This window comes from Pipra filicauda, unplaced genomic scaffold, assembly GCF_003945595.2.
Source record: "Pipra filicauda isolate LSUMZ 115617 unplaced genomic scaffold, ASM394559v2 scaffold339_size799093_pilon, whole genome shotgun sequence".
Taxonomy (NCBI): domain Eukaryota; kingdom Metazoa; phylum Chordata; class Aves; order Passeriformes; family Pipridae; genus Pipra; species Pipra filicauda.
Genome location: NW_024104464.1, coordinates 686,298 through 706,612, shown reverse-complemented (window position 1 = coordinate 706,612; position 20,315 = coordinate 686,298). Strand labels below are relative to the sequence as shown.

The following is a 20,315-nucleotide window of genomic DNA, read 5'->3' as shown; positions in this document are numbered from 1 at the left end:
GGCGTGAATGTAATCTGTAATTTCATAAAGGATTCATTGTAATTTAGTATTAATTCCTGGCCATTTATTATAAAGTGCTACGAGATGAGGGGTTGCAGCTGTATTTTCTTGGCAGCTTCTTCCTGTGAGCAGAGAAGATCCAAAATGCTGGAATAACTTCCCCACCAAATGGGTGAATGGACCCAAATTGGTAGTTATGTGGAGAAAATTGGATTTATACTTCCATAAGTGACAGTCCCCCAAAAATGAGAGGTGCCCCTCCACCCCAAATGAGCTCCAACGGGATTTTGCCCACAAATTAATTATATAGCCCCCAAATTAGTGGTGGTTACCCCAAAATGAGCTAAGTTCTCCAAAAATGAGTGATTCTCTTCCCTAAAATGTTACACACAACCCCAAAATGGGTGATGCTCAGCCTCAGAATGAGTTATGGTCTCCAAAAATGAGGGATGCTCAAAACCCAGCAGTGACCCAAAAGGGGCAAATATCCCCCTGAAATGAGTGATTCTCCCCAAAAAATGAGTGCTCACCCCAGAATGTGTGATGTTCACCCCAAAATGAGTTGTACTCTCCCAAAGGGAATGATTCTCCCCCCAAAAAAGTGATGCTTCCCAAAGAGGAGTGACCCACCCCAGAATGGGTGATGCTGCCCCAAAACGTTGCTGTGCTTTCTAAAAATGAGGGATGTGCCCCAAAATTTCAGGTGTTTCCCCAACCCTCCCAGCAAAAAGTAGCATTTTCCAAAAATGAATGAAGCTCTCCCCAAAAGAGGGATGCTCCTCCAAAATGAAGGGATTTTTCTTGAAGTGGGGCCCAAACATGATCTCAAAACCACAATGTTTCCCCCAAATGAACAATTCTCCCCCAAAATGAGCAATAATCCCCCAAATAAGTGACATGCCCCCAAAACTGGTGATCCTCCTGGAAATGAGTGACTCTCTTAAATAAGTGCCTACCCCCAAAATGACTGAATTTGCCCCAAAATGAACGACAACTCTCCAAAAATGAGCAATGACCCCCCAAATTAGGGACTCTACCCAAAAATGAGCAACAAACCCAAAACAGAGCAATTTTCTCTGAAATAGAAGCCCCCCTCATTCCCTAACAAGCCATTGCTAATTAATTTGTTGATATTCTGGGGGGAAAAAAGGTGATTTTTGCACAATTTTTAGCAGAAAATGGGGCTGCAGAAAAGTGAAAAAAAAAAAAGGGGGGGGGAAAAAATCCCTGAGAATGGAATTTCACTGAGTTGAATTTCACCCCTGGGATGCCAGCAGCTGCAGCCACCTCTGAGCACCCAGCAGCTCGTTAGCCAGAAATCTGCATATTTTACGGATTCCAGAATATTCATGAGCACTGCAGCAAAGTCCACGTTGGGATTTTTTTGCTTAAAAACTGCATTTTTCCTATCAAAAAGTTGCAAAGCGCCGCCGTCGGGAGCAGAGGGGACACAGACACCGGAGGCCAGTTGCCTAATTAATGTAAGGAATCCTTTATTCCCAGCTGTGCAAAGGGAGGAGTGCAGGGGAGGGGGCCACGGGCGACCCGTTTTCCTCGGGTTTGGCCCCGTTTTGGGGGGCGCCGGGGTGGGGGTGCGAGGGCAGCGCCGCGTCAGGTCGGGCAGAGCACTGCAAAGAGAGAGAGAGAGAGGCCTGGGGGGCACCCCACGGGGGGCACTGCGGGCACAGGGAGGCCTGAGCAGGCACAGGGATGCACAAGGATGAACAGGGATGCACAAGGATGCATAAGGATGCAGGAGGATGGACAGGGAGTGGACAGGAGGATGGACAGGAGTGTGCAGGAGGATGTGTGCACAGGGACAGATGAGTGTGCATGGGGAGGTACCAGGATACATGAGAATGCACAAGAGTGCACAGGGATGCACAAGGATGAATGAGGATGCAGAGGGATGCACAAGGATGCACAAGCGTGCACAAGGATGCAGAGGGATGCGGGAGTGTGCACAGGGATGCACAAGGATGAATGAGGATGCACAGGGATGCAGGAGGATGCACAGGGATGCACAAGGATTCACACGGATGCACAAGGATGAGTGAGGATGCAGAGGGATGCACAAGGATGCAGGAGGATGGACAGGGATGCAGGAGTGTGCATAAGGATGGGTGCACAGGGACAGATGAGTGGGGATGTACCAGGATACGTGAGGATGCACAAGAGTGCACAGGGATGCACAAGGATGCAGGAGGATGCACAGGGATGCAGGAGGATGCACAGGGATGCACAAGGATGCACAGGGATGCAGGAGTGTGCAGAGGGATGCACAAGGATGAATGAGGATGCACAGGGATGCATAAGTGTGCACAGGGATGCATAAGGATGAATGAGGATGCACAGGGATGCAGGAGGATGCAGAGGGATGCCGGAGTGTGCACAGGGATGCACAAGGATGAATGAGGATGCACAGGGATACAGGAGTGTGCATGAGGATGTGTGCACAGGGACAGATGAGTGTGTGTGAGGATGTACTGGGATGCATGAGGATGCACAAGCATGCACAGGGATGCACAAGGATGAATGAGGATGCACAGGGATGCAGGAGGATGCACAGGGATGCACAAGGATGCACAGGGATGCAGGAGTGTGCACAGGGATGCACAAGGATGAATGAGGATGCACAGGGATGCAGGAGGATGCACAGGGATGCACAAGGATGCACAAGCGTGCACAAGGATGCACAGGGATGCAGGAGTGTGCACAGGGATGCACAAGGATGAATGAGGATGCACAGGGATGCAGAAGTGTGCACAGGGATGCATAAGGATGCACAGGGATGCACAAGGATGAATGAGGATGCACAGGGATGCAGGAGGATGCACAGGGATGCCGGAGTGTGCACAGGGATGCACACGGATGCATAAGAATGCACAGGGATGCAGGAGTGTGGCATGAGGATGTGTGCACAGGGACAGATGAGTGTGTGTGAGGATGTACTGGATGCATGAGGATGCACAAGTGTGCACAGGGATGCACAAGGATGAATGAGGATGCACAAGGATGAAGGAGGATGCACAGGGATGCAGAAGTGTCCACAGGGATGCACGAGGATGCACAAGCGTGCACAAGGATGCACACGGATGCACAAGTGTGCACAGGGATGCAGGAGGATGTGCACAGGGACAGATGAGTGTGCATGGGGATGTACCAGGATACATGAGGATGCACAGGGATGCACAAGGGTGCAGAAGGATGCAGAGGGGTGCACAAGGATGAATGAGGATGCACAGGGATGCAGAAGTGTGCACAGGGATGCATAAGGATGCACAAGGATGAATGAGGATGCACAGGGATGCAGGAGGATGCAGAGGGATGTTGGAGTGTGCACAGGGATGCACACGGATGCATAAGGATGCACAGGGATGCAGGAGTGTGCATGGGGATGTGTGCACAGGGACAGATGAGTGTGTGTGTGGATGTACTGGGATGCATGAGGATGCACAAGCGTGCACAGGGATGCACAAGGATGAAGGAGGATGCACAGGGATGCAGGAGTGTGCACAGGGATGCAGGAGGATGTGTGCACAGGGACAGATGAGTGTGCATGTGGATGCACAGGGAACATGAGGATGCACGAGGGTGCACAGGGATGCACAGGGATGCACTGAGGATGCACAGGGATGCACAAGAGTGCCCAGGAGTGCCTGGGGGATGCATAAGGATACCCAGTGCAAGTCTGGGTGCCACAGGGCTGCACAGGGTGTGCACAAGAGTGCACAAGAGGGAGTGTGCATGTGAGTGTGCTTGTGCACAGGAGGATGCGTGGAGGGTGTGCACAGGGATGCCTAAGGATGCTCAGGAAGATGAAGGGGGATGCCTGAGGGAGGCAGGAGGGCTGCCCCACGGGGCATGAGGGCTGAGAGGGGGTGCCCAGGGGGTGGTGAGGTTGCTTGGAGGAAGCAGATGGGCCCCAGGATGGTGCAGGGAGGTGCACAGGGACCTCCACCCACAAAACCTAAACAAAGACTGCCTGAGGGATGTGCAGGAGATGCACCCAGGATTCCTGAAGGAATGGAGGAGGCACAAAGGATGCACTGCAGATGCAGGAGGAATGCACACAGGATGGATCCAGGATTCTCTGAGGATGCATGGATGGTGCATGGGAAATGTGTAAGGGATGCATGAAGTTGCATGAGGGAAGGGCAAAGGATGCACAAAGGACATGAGGGAGAGGCAGGAGGATGCAGGAGGATGCAGAAGGGATCCATGTGGAAGCACAGAGGCACAAGGGCTGCACAGGAACTGCACACAAGGAGTGCCCAGAGCAGGCAGGAGGGCAGCAGGTACCTTTGAGGATGTAATCCGTGAGCAGTGTGGGCACCTTCTCATTCCCCTCCTTCATGGCAAACAGGACTGTGAGGGGGAATGGAGCTGTGAGCCCACCCCTGCTGCCCCCCAAATGTCACTTTTCCCCCCCAAAATAGCCCCACAGTCACCACAGAATTTCCCACAATGCAGCAGGTCTGGAAGCATCCAAAGAAAAGCACTTTCACCCCCAATTAGCCAATCCATGGCAACGCAGAACGAGCGATTTAGCCCCAAATCAGCGCTGTTATAAGGTGCATAAATCAGAGGGGAGGTATTGGCTGCAAACCAGCTGTGCTGCAGTGATGCAAAACAGGTATTTCCCCTCCAAAATAGGTTTGTTGCAATGATGATGCAACACAGGTGGTAGCACCTCAATTTGCCCAAGCTGCAACGATGCAAAAAAAGGGGGGGTCGTCCCCCAAACTGACTGTGCTGCAACAATACCCCAAATCACAGCTGCTGCAGCAATGCAAATGTGCTTTTGTGTCCCCAAAAACACCCAATTCTGCCCCAAAATGCCAGCTCCAAGGAATACTCACTGTTGGTGAGCATCTGCAGGTCCTCGACGGAGGGTGGTGAGCCCTTCTTCTCGTAGGGAATCACCGTGTTCAGGTACTGCAAAAACAAAAGCCACCCCAAAAAACCACCCAGATGGCACAAAACTGCCTGGTTTTTGCACTGCTTTGAGACAAATCCCACCCCAAATTCACAGAGAAATAGAGTATTTCTGCAATATTCCTGCGATTTTGGGGAGTAGTGAATAAATTGGGTGTTTCAAACTCCACCCAAATGCAACCCTGATCAGGGAGGACTTTTTGAGGTGAAAACCAGTGATTTTTGCAAGATGGATTAGCAGGGTGTATGAGATGGAGCAGGGCTGTAAAACTTAAAATCATTTTAAAAAGGGGCTGGGGGATGCAAGGAAATGGGGAGTGTGGGGAGGGGGAGTGAAAGGGAACAAATTTGGGCAGTTTTGGGGTGGGGGAGGAAAGGGCACCTGCTTCTCGTTGGCGGCAGGACCAAAAGTCTGGCGCAGGCCGGAGTGCAGGATGCTGGAGATGCCCTCCATGCTGAAGCGCTGGGGGGACACGTGTCACCCTGTCACCTCCCGGGGACAGCGGCATCACCCGTGGCACCTCCTCTGGCACCGACATTCCCCAAGCTCCCTGACTCCCATCCACATCCCTCCTTTTTCCCGGTCCCAGATCCCACTCCACCTATGTCCCCATGTCCCCCTGTCCCTTTGTCCTGTCACCACATACCCCCTGTGCCATGTTCCTCTGTCCCCACATCCCTGTCCCCCCATGGAGCTGCTCTCTGCTCCCACATCCACACCCTGCCCATGTCCCTCTGTTCCATATCCCTCCCATCCCCCTGCTCCGTATCCCCTCATCCCCACATTCCATGTCATCTTATCCCACATCCTCCCTATTCCCCTACTCTCTGTCCCCCCCCACCCCTGGCCCATATCCCCACGTCCCTCTGCCCCATCCTGTCACCATTTCCATCCCCACATTCCCCTGTCCCATGCACCCTCATCCCATCACATCCCTCATCCCCCCCACTCCATGTCTCTCTGCCCAAGCCTGTCACCATTCCCATCCCCACCTTACCCTGTCCCATTCCACCCATCCCACCTCAACCCTTATCCCTCAGCCCCCATGTCCTTCTCCCCCATCCTGTCACAATTTCCATCCCCACATTCCCCTGTCCCAGGCACCCTCATCCCATCACATCCCTCATCTCCCCATTCCATGTCCCTCTGTCCAAGCCTGTCCCCACTTTACCCTAATCCCATCCCATCCCGTCCTGTCCCATCCCATCCCACCCATCCCACCTCAACCCTCCTCCCTCTGCACCCATGTCCTTCTGCCCAAGCCTGTCACCATTCCCATCCCCACCTTACCCTATCCCACCCCAACCCTCATCCCCCTGCCCCCATGTCCCTCTGCCCCATCTTGTCCCCGCCACCCCCTACCCCGTGGCCCCATCCCCACATCCCCCACACCCCCACCTCCTTCCCTGCCCGGCCCCGATGCCCCCAGCCCTGTCCCCACGGCCGCCGTGTCCCCGCACCTTGCGGGGCATGTGGTTCCCGCGGTCGGGACGCCCCCCTTGCAGGCTCAGCCCCTTGTCCCGGCGGCGGCGCCGGGCGGCCTCTCGCTGTTCCCGCTGCTCGCCCTGCACGGCCAGCAGGGCCCCGATGAACGCCGTCTTCACCTCCTTCTCGAAGGCCAGCTCGTCCCGCCGTGCCAGCTGTGCCACCAGCTCCGCCGACAGCGCCCGGCTCGCCGCCTCCGCCCGGCCCGCCGCCGCCGCCAGCTCCCGCGCCGACAGCCGGCCCAGCCCTGCGCCGGGGCCGCGTTAGAGACGGGCACGTGCCCGAGGGACATCCCAGGACGGGGTTGGGTTGGGTTGGAAGGGGCATTGAGATCTATCTCGTTGCAAACCCCCCACCACGGACAGGGACACCTCCCACTAGCTCAGGTTGCTCCAAGCCCCGTCTAACCTGGCCTTGGACACTCGCAGGGATGGGGCAGCCAGAGCTCCTCTGGGCAACCTGTGCCAGGGCATCCCCACCCTCACAGGGAAGAATTCCTTCCCAATATCCCATCTAACCCTTCCCTCTGGCAGTAGGAAGCCATCACCCCTTATCCTCCAGGCCTTTGTCCCCAGTCCCTCTCCAGCTCTCCTGGAGCCCCTTTAGGCCCTGGAAGGGGCTCTCAGGTCTCCCTGGAGCCTTCTCTTCTCCAGGCTGAACACCCCCAGCTCTCCCAGCCTGCACCAGAGGTGCTCCAGCCCTCAGAACACCTCCGTGGCTTCCTCTGGACTTGGTGCAGTGACACACACGATGAAAGCAGGGAAATGCCCGGTGCAATCAGTGAAGTGCACATGGCAACCATTAAAGTGCATCTCGTGGCGAGCGAGATGTGCTCTGCATTTCCTGAGCCACCAAGGAATAAATCTATTGTGCAATTACCAATTAATGCCGTGCCCAGAGCAGCTACAGAACTGGCTGGCACTGTTAGTGACATACAAGGTGCACTGGGGGACATTCACAGTGATGTGCATGGTGCCATTAGTGACATGTATGCTGCGATTAGTGACATGCATGGTGTGAGTAGTGACATGTGTGGTGTGATAAAGGGGCTCTGTAATTAGGGGAACGAGCAGAGCAATTAGTGAAATGCCTGGGGGGATCAGTGACACACCCTGTGCCACCAGGGACAAATCCCATGCGCGTGGTGCACTCCGTGTGGAACGCGAAGGCTCCTGGCGAACCCTGAGCCACATCCCTCTGTTCTTCAGTTTTTGCCAAGAGCCCCTCTGGCCAAGCCCTGGAGCAAGCCAGCACTGAGGCCTGGGAAGACTCAGTTGTCCAATTTGGTTGGAATTGTCCCCCAAAAGTGACTGGCCTGGGCTCTGCTGGCCGTACCTTCGTGGGAGCAGTTGTTGTTGAGGGCAGGGGAGAAAGCCCGCAGCTCCCGCAGCAGGATGGGCTCTGTGCCCCCGCCACCACCTTCGCCTTCAGCATCAGCCTCAGTTTCCTCCTCCTCGTCCTCCTCCTCCTCTTCCTCCTCACCCTCGGGGTCAGCCTCAGGGTCAGGCGAACTCTGCATCAGCTCCTCCAGCTCCTCGATGACCTGCGGGGCATCAGTGTCCTCCATCTGCACCTGCATCCGACCTCCACCTTGTATCTGCTCCCTGCATCCCACAGCTGCAGCCTGCACTTGCATCCCTGTCCTCCACCTGCACCCTGAATCCCTGTCCTGCACCCACATCTGCCCTCTGCATCCCTGTCCTGCACCCACATCTGCAACCTGCTCCCTTCATCCTGCCCCTGCATCCTCTGACTCCATTTCCACCCTGCCCCTGCATTCTCCATCCTTATCAGCACCTGCATCCTCCATCTGCAAACTGCTCCATCTGCATCCTCCCTTCTTATTGACATTGAGCATCCTGCACCTGCATCCTCCATCCTCCTCTTCATCCTCCAGCTGCATCCTGCTCCCTCCATCCTGCACCCACACTTGCATTTACGTTCATCTGTACCTCGGGTCCTCCATTTGCATCCTGCATCTGCATCCCACATTCCCATCTGCATCCAAATCCCACATGCCATGGGCACTCTGGACCTGCATCCCCACCTAAATTTGCATCCTGCTCCCTGCACCTCCCTCCTCCTCCTGCATCCTGGATCCTGTACTTGCATCTGTATCTGCATCCTCTATCCAGCCTCCACACCCTGCAGCTGCCTCTGCATCCCCCTCCCTGCACCTGCACCCTCCATCCTGCATCCCACACCTGCACCCTGCATCCCACACCTGCACCCTGCATCCCACATCTGCACCCTGCATCCCACACCTGCACCCTGCATCCCACATCTGCATCCTGCATCCCACATCTGTACCCTGAATCCTGCACCCCACACCTGCACCCTGCACCCTGCATCCCACATCTACACCCTGCATCCCACACCTGCACCCCACATCCACATCCTGCCTCTGCACCAGCATCCTGGAGCTGCAACCCACCTCTGCCCCCCTACCCCTTTCATTCTTCCCATGCCACCCACTTTATCCAGCACCCCCACCCCACGTTCCCATCTGCACCCAAATCCCGTGTCAGCACTCACCACCTGCACTTCCCTTTACATCCACATTCCACATCCTCATCCCAAGATAATGGGATTTGGCCTTTCCTTGTGCTTTCAGCACATGGCCATGGGGCTGGGGGGGTTAAAGGACACGCAGGGATCCAGGTGCCCAGGGGATGGGGGTACCTGCTCAGCTGTCAGCAGCGGCTCCTCGTTGATGCCCGAGTCCTGCTCACTCCTCTCAGTGAGCTCCTCCTCCTCCTCCTCCTCCTCCTCCTTCCCACCGAGCTGCAGGAGACACAGGCTGGGCAGCCTTGGGGGCACCACAGGCCCAGCCCAGCATGGACACAGGCACAGCCCTGGCCCTGGCACAGGGAGAGGCACCAGGGAACTCTGGCTCAGGGGGGACAGGCTGCACGGGGGGTGGCACGAGGAGACACCGGATTGAGGGTATTGGATGGAGATGCTGGGGGGGGATGTTGGGTGGGAGGACGTTGGACAGAGGCACTGGATGGAGATGGATGATGTTGGATGGGGAAGTGTTGGACAGGGATGTTGGATGGGGCTTTGAACAGAGCCACTGGAGACAGAGATGATGAACAGGGAAGCACTGGAGGGGGAGGTGTTGCAAGGAGATGTATAGAGATGTTGGATAGGGAGACACTGGGTGGAGAGTTGTTGGATGGAGACACTGGATGGAGAGTTGTTGGATGGAGACACTGGGTGGAGAGTTGTTGGATGGAGACACTGGATGGAGAGTTGTTGGATGGAGACACTGGATGGAGAGTTGTTGGATGGAGACACTGGATGGAGAGTTGTTGGATGGAGACACTGGACTAGGAAGAAGGCAGGGAGAAGTACAGGTCTGTTGGATGGAGCTGCTGGATGGAGAGATGTTTTATATATATAAATATATTGGGTGAGGAGGTGGTGGATGTGCTGGATGGAGATGCTGGGGATGTTGAATGGGGAGATGAGGGATGGGGAAGCTGAATGGTCTGATGGAGACACTGGGTGGGGACATGGGACAGGGAGATGGCAGAGGGACCTCTAAATAGGGAAGGGATGGATGGAGATGCTGAACGGAGATGTCAGACAACGAGGCATCTTCTTCTTTATTGCCACCTTTCAGTCTTTTTCACCTTTTCAGAAGCAAATAACCCAAGAAAGTCTCTTCCCCCTTCAGCCACGGGCTGTGTTAAATCCAAATGGGTTAAATTCCGTGGATTCGGGGGCGTTTTTACAACCCCAAAAGCAGCAACTGAGAGCACAAGCTCACCACAACAATGACACCACTATTTTCTACCCCCAAAAATACCCCACCCCATCCCTGACACGGGGACAAACCGGCAAATCCCAGATTGTCAAACCAAACACTTCATCTTGCCCGTTTCAGTGTGATTTGACCCTAAAATGTGGACACTCACTGCACTGGTGCTGCAGCACCCCAAAACTACCATTTTTGGGTAATTTGCAGTACCCTGATGGTCATTAAGCCTGAGGAGAGGGGGGCTCTGGGGAGCCAAGGGGGGCCACAGCCGTACCTGGGGGTTGGTGCCGTCGGGGGCCTCAGTGCCAGGGAGCCATGGCCGGGGGGAGCTCCGGGGGGCAAAGCCATCAGTGAGAGCATCCCAGACCCTGCAGGGAGGTGGGTGGTGAGTGGCAATTCCCAAAATGCTGCCTCTCAGAGAGCTGTCTCAAAAATGGCACGCCGAGACGCCTCGGAACATCCCAAAATGCAGCCCCGCAAACGACCTGAGACGCCCTACAAAAATCCCAAAACACCACTGAGACGCCTGAAACATCCCAGAACACCCCAAATGATACCCTAGAAGACCCCAAATGCTGCCCTAGAAGACCCCAAAGCTTCTCAAAATAGCACCATGAAATATTGCCCTGAAATACCCCAAAGCACCCCAAAATGCTGCCCCAGCACCTGAGATGCCCCCAAATGTCATTTTGAAATGCTGCCATCAAAACACTGCCAAAAGGCCACTGTGATGTTCCAAAATGTCTCCACATGTCCCAAAGGACCACCCTGAAACGCCCCAAAATGCCACCAAAAAACATCATCATGACTCCCTGAAGTGGCCCAAAGCACCATCCTAAAACACTGCCCCAAAAATCTCTGAAAGGCCCCAAACCACCTCAAAATGCTGCCCTGGAACACCCCAAAATGTCCCCAGATGTTCTCCTGAAATACCCCAAAATGCCACCCTGAAGTGCTCCAACTACCCAAAAAAGACCCCCGAATTACCCCAAAATATCCCTTTTGAACACCTGGAAATACCCCAAAATGCTTTCCTGAAATACTGACCAAAATGTTCCAAAATGCTGCTCCAGAACATACTGAAACATCTCAAAATGCTGTCCCCAAACTCCACCCCAAAAAGCTTCCCAATGCTTCCAAATACTGCCCTGACATCCTAAAACACCCCAAAATGCTGCCCTGACACATTGCCCAGAAACCCCTTAAAAAGCCTCAAAAAGCTGCCCAGCTTTTTGAAATACCCCAAAATGCTGCCACGATGCTCCAGAACACCCCTCAATTGTCCAACACCCCAAAACGTTTCCATAATGCCCCAAATGCCCCAAAACTCCCCAAAATGCTGAGCTGGAACAGGTTGAAAAACCTCACAATGCAGCCACAACACCCAAAAAAGGCCCCCCTGAAACACCCCAAACTGTCACCTGGAGACAGCCCTGAAACCCCCCAGAGCTGCCCTGAAAGGCCCTAAAAGATGTCCCTGGAACATACGAAAATCCTGCTTTGAAATATGCCCCAAAACACCCCAAAAACCAGCTGTGATGCCCTGAGAAGCCCCAAAACACCCCAAAGTTTCCCAAAATACAGTCCTAAAAAGCTGGAAACACCCATAGAAGGTCCCCAAGCAGCCCAAACCATGGCCCTGATACCCCAAAATGCACCAAAATCCCACAGAATTGCCCAGAATTCCCCTAAACTTCCTCCTATTGGGGGTGTCTGGTTCTGCCCTGCAGGGCTGGACCAATTTTGCCCAATTTTGCCCCAATAAAGTTGCATGGGGGAGGGGGAACAGAGGGGAAAAAACAAAACCAGGGGAAAATGGGGAGAAACATGGGAAAAAAATGTTCAAAAAAGTCCAAAAAAGTGAAAAAGAGAAAAAAGGGGGGAAGTGGAGGAAAGGGAGGGAAGGGGCGTAAAAAGGGAAAAAATTGAATTAAATGTGAAAAAAGGTGAAAAAAGGGGGGGGAAGAGAAGAGAAGGAAAAATAAAGAGAGTGGAAAAAGGGGGGGAAAGAAAGAAAGAAAGGGAAAGGGAAAAACAGAGGAGGAAAGAGAAAAAAGGTGTAAAAAAGATGGAGAAAAAGGGCAAAAAGGGAGAAAAGGAGGAAAAATGGGAGAAAGGAAATTTGGGTAAAACAGAGGAAATGGAAAAAAAATGAAAAAGAGGGAAAAGAAGGAAATAGGGGGGAAATGGAGAAAGATGAGAAAAAGGGGAGAAAGGGAAAGAGGGGAAAATAGGGAATAGAGAGAGGAGGAAAAGGGCCAAAAGAGGGAGAAAAGAAAAACTGGGAGAAAAAGAAAATGCGGAAAAAGAGAAAATGTAAGTGTGCTGGTTTAAGAAAAAAGAGGGAATGAGGTGAAAAATAGGGGAAAAGTGGAGAACTGGAGGAGGAAAAGAGAAAATGGGAGAAAAGAGCAGAAAACAGTGGGTTTGGTCCAACATGGTACCACATCCTAATTCCCTGAAAATCACCCCAAACCCCCCTGCCCCCTTCCCAGCCCGAAAACTGCTCATTTTTGGGGATTTATCTTATTTCCCTCCTCACCAGAGCTGAATTCCCCTTGAAATCAAAGATTTCACCAATTAACACACAAAACCGCACATGGCAAACCCCCACACTGCTATTTTTTAACAAAAAAAGCAGCAAATCAGCGGTTATCCCCCCAAATTTGCCTTTTCCCCCCTGCTCTTAAAGGGCCAGCACCCCCCCCCCCAGGGCCAAGCCCAGAGCAGCAGTAATTTCTGGGTTAATTACGGCCAGAAATGGTTAATAATTGGGGAAATCCAGCGCCTGTAAGGCCCCGGCCCCTCCCCCACCCCACACACAGGGCTCATTCAAGGAGGAAGAATAAAAAAAAACCAAAAAAAAAGCCCTGTTTTGCCCAAAGTGACCCAAAAAAGACACAATGAACGGCACAAAGCGGCGACGGCGCGGCCGCCCCGGCGCGCGGCCAAGCTGCCTTTTGCTCTGAAAAACCAGCGATTCGGCCAATTGCGAAAATCTGTTCGGCCTCAGCTGCTCTCGGGGACAAAAAGCCAACAAGACAAAACAGAATAAAAAAAAAATCAACGGATTTGGGGCTTTTTGGGGGGTTTAAAACAACCCCCTTTGCACGGTGGGAATAAGGATTAGCAGTCGTGGCCTGGGGAATAATCCCAGTTAAACACGCACCAAAAATCCTCGAGAAATGTGAGAGTGTGTAAACATCACCGGGGAAAAAAAGGCCATGGATTTGGGGGAAAAAAGCTCATGGATCTGGGGAAAAAAAAGCCCAGGGATTTGAGGAAGGAGAGGTATTTTGCAACAAAGCAAGGTTTTTAATGAAATTGTAGAATTTAACACAAAAGGCACAATGTTTATTGGGGGCCTGGGGGGAGTTTGACCCCAAACTGGCTGTCCCCTGGTGAGGTACAGAGGAGGTGGCTAAGCTTTACTCACACCTTACTCAAGGTTTATGCTCAACCCCCTGGGCTCTCCTGGCACAGAAGGAGCCGTGACCCCCCGGGACATGCTGTGCCACCTCTTAGGATGCTGCTCCAGGGATCCCACACAGCTACTCCAAAGATCCTACATGGCTACTCCAAGGTGCTGCACGATCATGCCGCAGTCCAGGCACTGACTCGCGTGTGGTGGGAGCTCAGAAGCATGCAAGGAGGTGCAAGAGGTCCCAGAGGGGTGTTAGTCGTAAGATACTACACCGCTACTCCCAAGTGCTACACGATCACGTTGCAATAGGTGAGCTGGACTGGGTGCTGTGGGAAGGGGGTGTGTGTATCATGACCATGCAAGGAGGCATGCAGGCCCAATCATATGGCCTACTCATACAATCCTACACAGCTACTCACAGGATACCCCACAGCTACTCCATGGTGCCCCATGGCTATACCATGGCGCAAGGGCCGAGGTGCGTGTGGGCTGTACCTTGCTAGAGAGGTGGCCTGCAGACCCCAAAGACACCCTTTTCCATAGGGATACTACAGTGCTATTCCCGACATGGAGCACGACCATGCCCTCGATGCAGGGGCTGCTCGGGGAGGGGTGCAAGGAGGCACGCTGGCTTTGAGAGGGCTTACTCACAGGTTACCACACCGCTGCTTTCATGCCTTGCACGGTCGTGCTGCAGTGCTGGGAGCCAGTTTGCACTGCAGGGGGGGTGTCAGGGGTACATGTCCCCAGAGCAGGGGGGCCTTACTCACTCCTCATCCTGCAGGCGCTCCTCCTCCTCCTGTGCCTGGAGGTGCCCCCGCACCGGGGCCAGGCCCTCGGTGGCAGCGTCGTAGTTGCGGAAGCAGACGGTGAGCTTCTCGTCGAACTCCTGCACCAGGTCCTCCATCGACTTGAAGCTCATCATCTCGGCCGAGAAGCTCTCCAGCTCCGCCAGCGCGGGGTCCGCGGGGCGCTGCAGGGTCCCCCCATCGTCCCCGGGCCCCTCCTCGAACTCCTCCTCCAGGCTCACCAAGGGCGCCTCCATCCTCCTCAACGCCGATGTGTCGCCTTAGCTGCGGGGAGAGGGTGCCTGTCAGGCACCAGGCTACCAACAGGTTACACCCCCAGGCTCCCCGTTCCCTTTGCTGCTGCTCTGCTGACTGAAACCCTACTGCCAGGGCTCTTACACAACCAACAGTATCTCTGCAGTATCCTAGTAGTATCCTAACAGGATCTTAGTACTGCCTTCAGAGAAATATGCTGACATCCTGACAACATTCTAGCAGCAATTTCCTAGTAGCAACAAAGTGCTGACAGTGGTCCAAGTAGCTTAGTGCTACTCTGATAGTATGTAAAAAACATTATAACATTACCTTTGTGCCTGAAGTGATAGTATCTTACTGGTATCCTTATACTGTATCACTACTATCTTAGCAGTGGCCTGAAAGTATCATACTAGTATCAGTAATGGGTTGACAGTATCCCAAAAGTTTGAGTGTTGCCCTGAGAGCAACTATCTTACCACAACTATCTCACCACTATCTTTTCTAGTGCCCTTGTATCGGGAGTGTCCTGCTGATATTCCACTTGCATCCTGAGAGCATCCTACTGAAAAATGAGTAGTCTTGATAGCACCTTAGTAGCTTTGTGATAATATCCTGGTAGTATCACAGTAGTACTCTCATACTATCTTAGTAGTATCCTAGGAATGGCCCTGTAGTATCTTAGTAGTGCCTCACTAGCACTGTGAAAGGATCTCAGCAGCAGCTTTGGAGTACCCAGACAGTATCCTGACAACATCGTAGCAGCATCCTGATAATAGCTTTTTGCTACACCTAGAGTATCCAAGTAGCAGCCACTGAGTAGCTCAGCATTGCCCTGATGTTGTACCAGCACAGGCAGGAATATCCTGATGCTATGCCAGGAGCATCCCAACAGCATCCTGGTTCCAGACTTCACAGTGCCCTGATAGTACCACAGCATATAAATTATTAAGGAGTGCCCTGATAGGATCCTATTAGGGGTGTAATGACATACAGCTATTATCTTCATAGTGTCCTGGGAGTATCTTGGTAGTGCAAAGTCATACCCAGATATTATCTTCCTGCCATGTAACTACACTGAAAGCAACTTAAACATATCCTGAGAGTAATAGGATGGTGCGTGAGCTGCTCCAGTGGCACCTTCATACGAGTATTTCAGTATCAGCCCTGGAAATATCCTAGTGGTGTCCTGATAGAATCCTGGTAGTGCCCTGACAGCATCTCAGCAGAGCTCTCACGGCAGCCACAAAGCATCCACATAGTATCCTGAGAGTATCTTAGTGCCACCCTGTAAGTTCTGTACTACAGCCTGCAAGTAACGTGTCCACATTCCACTAAACTCAAGATAGCACCTTAGCAGCGTCCCAGCAGCATCTCAGCTGTGTCTAGACACTAGTTCACTATGTCAGTAACTCAGAAGGTCACTGAGGATATCCCAGTAGTACCTGAGCAGTAGCTTCTTAGGAAGCAAATAGTAACCTAGTAGTAAGGCAGGAATAGCCCAGTAAAGGCATCACTACACTTCCCTGGGGACGGGAGCAGAAATGTCACAGCTCTGGGAGGAAGCCTGGCCAGACCAGGGCTTTGAGTAGCACCCACTCACACCCACGTGCAGCACACCCACTCAGCCCTGGGCACACGTGTGCTCCACAGCGTGGGCAAGAGCCTGCAATGCCTGCAGCACGTGCCCACACACACCTGGGCACACCTGAATGCACACACACCATGCAGGTGTGCACACCTGAATCCATACACACACACTGTGCACACCTGAATCCACATACACACACTGTGCAACTTCACACACCTGTGCACACCTGAATGCACACACACCATGCAGGTGAGCACACCTGAATCCACATAAATACACTGTGCACACCTGAATGCACACACACCATGCAGGTGAGCACACCTGAATCCACATAAATACACTGTGCACACCTGAATGCACACACCCCATGCAGGTGTGCACACCTGCATCCACACACACCCTATGCACACCTGTGCACACCTGAATCCACACACACACTGTGCATCTGTACACACCTGTGCACACCTGAATCCACACACACTATGCAAGTGTGCACTCCTGCATCCACACATACCCTGTGCACACCTGTGCACACCTGAATTCACACACACACACACAGTCCATGTGTGCACACCTGCATCCCCCCACACACTGTGCAGGTGTGCACACCTGCATCCACATCCACACACTGTGCACCTCTACACACCTGTGCACACCTGAATCCACACAAACACACCCTGTGCACACCTGAATGCACACACACTATGCAGGTGTGCACATCTGCATCCACACACACACACTGTGAACCGCTGTGCACATGTGTGTGTGTGTGTGTGTGTGTGTGCGTGTCCCCACTTGCACCACAGACCCCCTCCCACTCCTGCACCACCCACGGACACCTGGCTCCAGGCCCCACAAACACCAGCACCCCAACTTCATGCACACACCCGTGCACACGCGTGCCTGCTCGTGCACACACCTGCACACACACGTGTGCACACACCTCACACCTGTGCACACACACAAGCCTGCAGCTGCACACACACACCTTCACATGCACACACCTGCACATGCACACGCACTTGCACATACACACTTGCACATGTACACCCATCTGCCACTGCACACACGCCTGCACATGCACACACCTGCACACACACACTCCAACACCTGCACACACACACTCCTACACCTGCACATGGACACACACACAATCTGCACACCCCCCCCTGCACACCTGCATCCCCACACACACTGTGCAGGTGTGCACACCTGCATCCACATACACACACTGTGCACCTCTACACACCTGTGCACACCTGAACCCGCACAAACACACCCTGTGCACACCTGAATCCACACACACTATGTGACCCCCCCCACACACACCTGCACATGGGCACGCGCACACACACACATGCCTGTGCACACCCCCCCCCTACACTCGCACATGGACACACACACACACACACACACACTGTAGCCCTACACCTGCACACAGACACAAACACACACACCTGGGCACACCCCCCCCCCACACCTGCACACACACACCCCCTGCGCGCACATACCTGCACATACACACACGTGCACAGGCACACACAGAGCTGAACACATGCACACACACACACTGCCCTGCACGCACACACACACAAACACACACCCCCCACACACACCTGCACATGGATGCACACACACAGACACACACGTCTGCGTGCACACACGTCCCCGAGTGCACACATTCTTGCACATACACACATGCACACACACACACAGCTGAACACGTGCACACCCCTCTGCACACACACAGACAACCCCTGCACACACAACCCCTGCACACATACACCCCCCTGCACACACACACACAACCCCTGCACACACAACCCTTGCACATACACACATGCACACACACACACAGCTGAACACATACACACCCCTCTGCACACACACACACACCCTGCACACGCATACACACAGTTGAACACACGCACACCCCCTGCACACACCCCCCCTGCACACACAACCCTTGCACATACGCACACATGCGCACACACACGCAGAGCTGAACATGCACACCCCCCTGCACACACACACACGCACACACACACAATCCCTGTACACACTCCCCCATACACCCACACCCCCCCTGCAAACACCCACAACGTTGCACATACGCACACATCCCTGCTCACACACATCCCTGCACACACACACATCCCTGCACACACACACATCCCTGCACACACACACATCCCTGCACACACACACATCCCTGCACACACAGACATCCCTGCACACACACACACATCCCTGCTCACACAGACATCCCTGCACACACACACATCCCTGCACACACACACATCCCTGCACACACACATCCCTGCACACACCACACACACACACACACAATCCCTCCACATCCCGCACACACACACACATCATTGCCACACACATCCCTGCACCACACATCCCTGCACACACAACACACACACACCACACATCCCTGCACACACACATCCCTGCACACACACATCCCTGCACACACACACACATCCCTGCACACACACACATCCCTGCACACACACACACATCCTGCACACACACACATCCCTGCACACACACACACATCCCTGACATCCCTGCACACACACACACATCCCTGCACACACACACATCCCTGCACACACACACACATCCCTGCACACACACACATCCCTGCACACACACACACATCCCTGCACACACACACACATCCCTGCACACACACATCCCTGCACACGCACACACATCCCTGCACACACACATCCCTGCACACACACACATCCCTGCACACACACACACATCATTGCACACACACACACCCCTGCACACGCACGTCCCTGCACACACCCCCTACACCCCCCCCCGCACACATCCCTGCACCCGCACACACGCCCCCGCTGCCCCCCCCGCCGCTCCCCGCACGCGCACGCCCCGCACCCCCTCCTTCCCCACCCCAGATCCCCCCGAACGCTCCCGCAGCGCCGTGAGCGCATCCCCGCACCGCACCGCCCCCGCACCGGCGCCCCCCGACCCCCCCCACCCCTCGCCCCTCCCTGCTGAGCCCCAACCCACCCCCCCCCATCCCCTCCCGCAGCGTCCACGCACCGCCCGCCGCGCCCCCGGAGCCCCCGCGCGCTCGCGGCCGCCACGCGCCCCCAAACCCGACACCCCCCGCAACGCCCGCGCCCACCCCCGCACAGACCCCGGGGGTGCCGCACCCCCGCCCGCCGCCCCAAATCCGCCCCCCCCGGCCCGCCTGCACCGACAGCATCACCCCGCACCCCCCAAACCCCCTCACCCCTCGCCGGACCCCCCCGGACCCCCCCAGCCCCGCACCCACCTGCGGCCCCGCATCCTCCGCTCCGCGCCGGGGGGGGGCGGTGGGGGGTGCACCGCGCACGCGCTGGTGACGTCACCGGGATGCGGGTGGTGGTCAAGGGAGCCCTGACGTCATCTGTCATCCCGGGGGGGGGGTCCAGCCTTTTTCCCGTTCCCGACATCTGGCTGACCCCCCCGCCGCGGCCATCCAGTCGTTTATACCCGCGGGGCTGCGCGGATCGAGAGGGCGCCGAGGGAGAAATGGGGGGGGGGGGGGGAAATAACTGAAAGCGAGGAAATGAAAATAGGAATTTATAAACAGGAAAAACAAAGCAAATGATGAGATAGAGGTGAAATCGCAGATGCAAAAATTATTTCCCTCACAGGACAAAAATTTTAAAGATTTATAGAATAAAAACGAAAGTAGAAATCTATTTATAAAATGAAAATTAAAAAAACACCTATTTCCTCTGAAAAATTAAAATAATAATCGCAAGAAAAATGAGTAGCTTTCCTAATAATTTTTTTCAGCTTTAATTTTTAAAATGTCTTAATTATGAACAATTTAAACAATTGTTTTAGGGGAATGTTGTCATGCCTGCTGACTTTTTTTGTTTTTTTCCTTTTTAAATCTGGACTTGCAGCCCAGTGGAACATTTGGGTTCAAACTCAGTTTCTCTGATCCCAGGTTTAGGATTAGTTTCCCTGATGCTGGGTTTAAGGGATGGCCTTTCAGCAGGGGGATGCAGGGGGAGGATAGACACCAC

At 54.1% G+C, this 20,315-nt stretch overlaps 1 protein-coding gene across 2 annotated transcripts; it reads right to left on the bottom strand.

The window, feature by feature from the left end:
• Window positions 1-1,468: 1,468 nt before the first annotated feature.
• FEZ1 (fasciculation and elongation protein zeta 1) lies at window positions 1,469-19,662 on the bottom strand. Of its 2 annotated transcripts, XM_039384110.1 has the most exons (10): window positions 19,571-19,662; window positions 14,385-14,687; window positions 10,465-10,558; window positions 9,107-9,208; window positions 7,760-7,967; window positions 6,400-6,671; window positions 5,321-5,401; window positions 4,863-4,938; window positions 4,303-4,368; window positions 1,469-1,628 (listed from the first exon to the last, which is right to left on the bottom strand). In XM_039384110.1, exons 2-10 carry the CDS (start codon window positions 14,657-14,659, stop codon window positions 1,612-1,614), a joined length of 1,191 nt encoding a protein of 396 aa, XP_039240044.1. In that variant the 5' UTR covers window positions 14,660-14,687; window positions 19,571-19,662; the 3' UTR covers window positions 1,469-1,611. The 2 variants fall into 2 exon arrangements, with proteins under 2 accessions (XP_039240044.1, XP_039240045.1); XM_039384111.1 differs by lacking the exon at window positions 19,571-19,662 and having other exon boundaries at window positions 14,385-14,764.
• Between the last annotated feature and the right edge of the window lie 653 nt (window positions 19,663-20,315).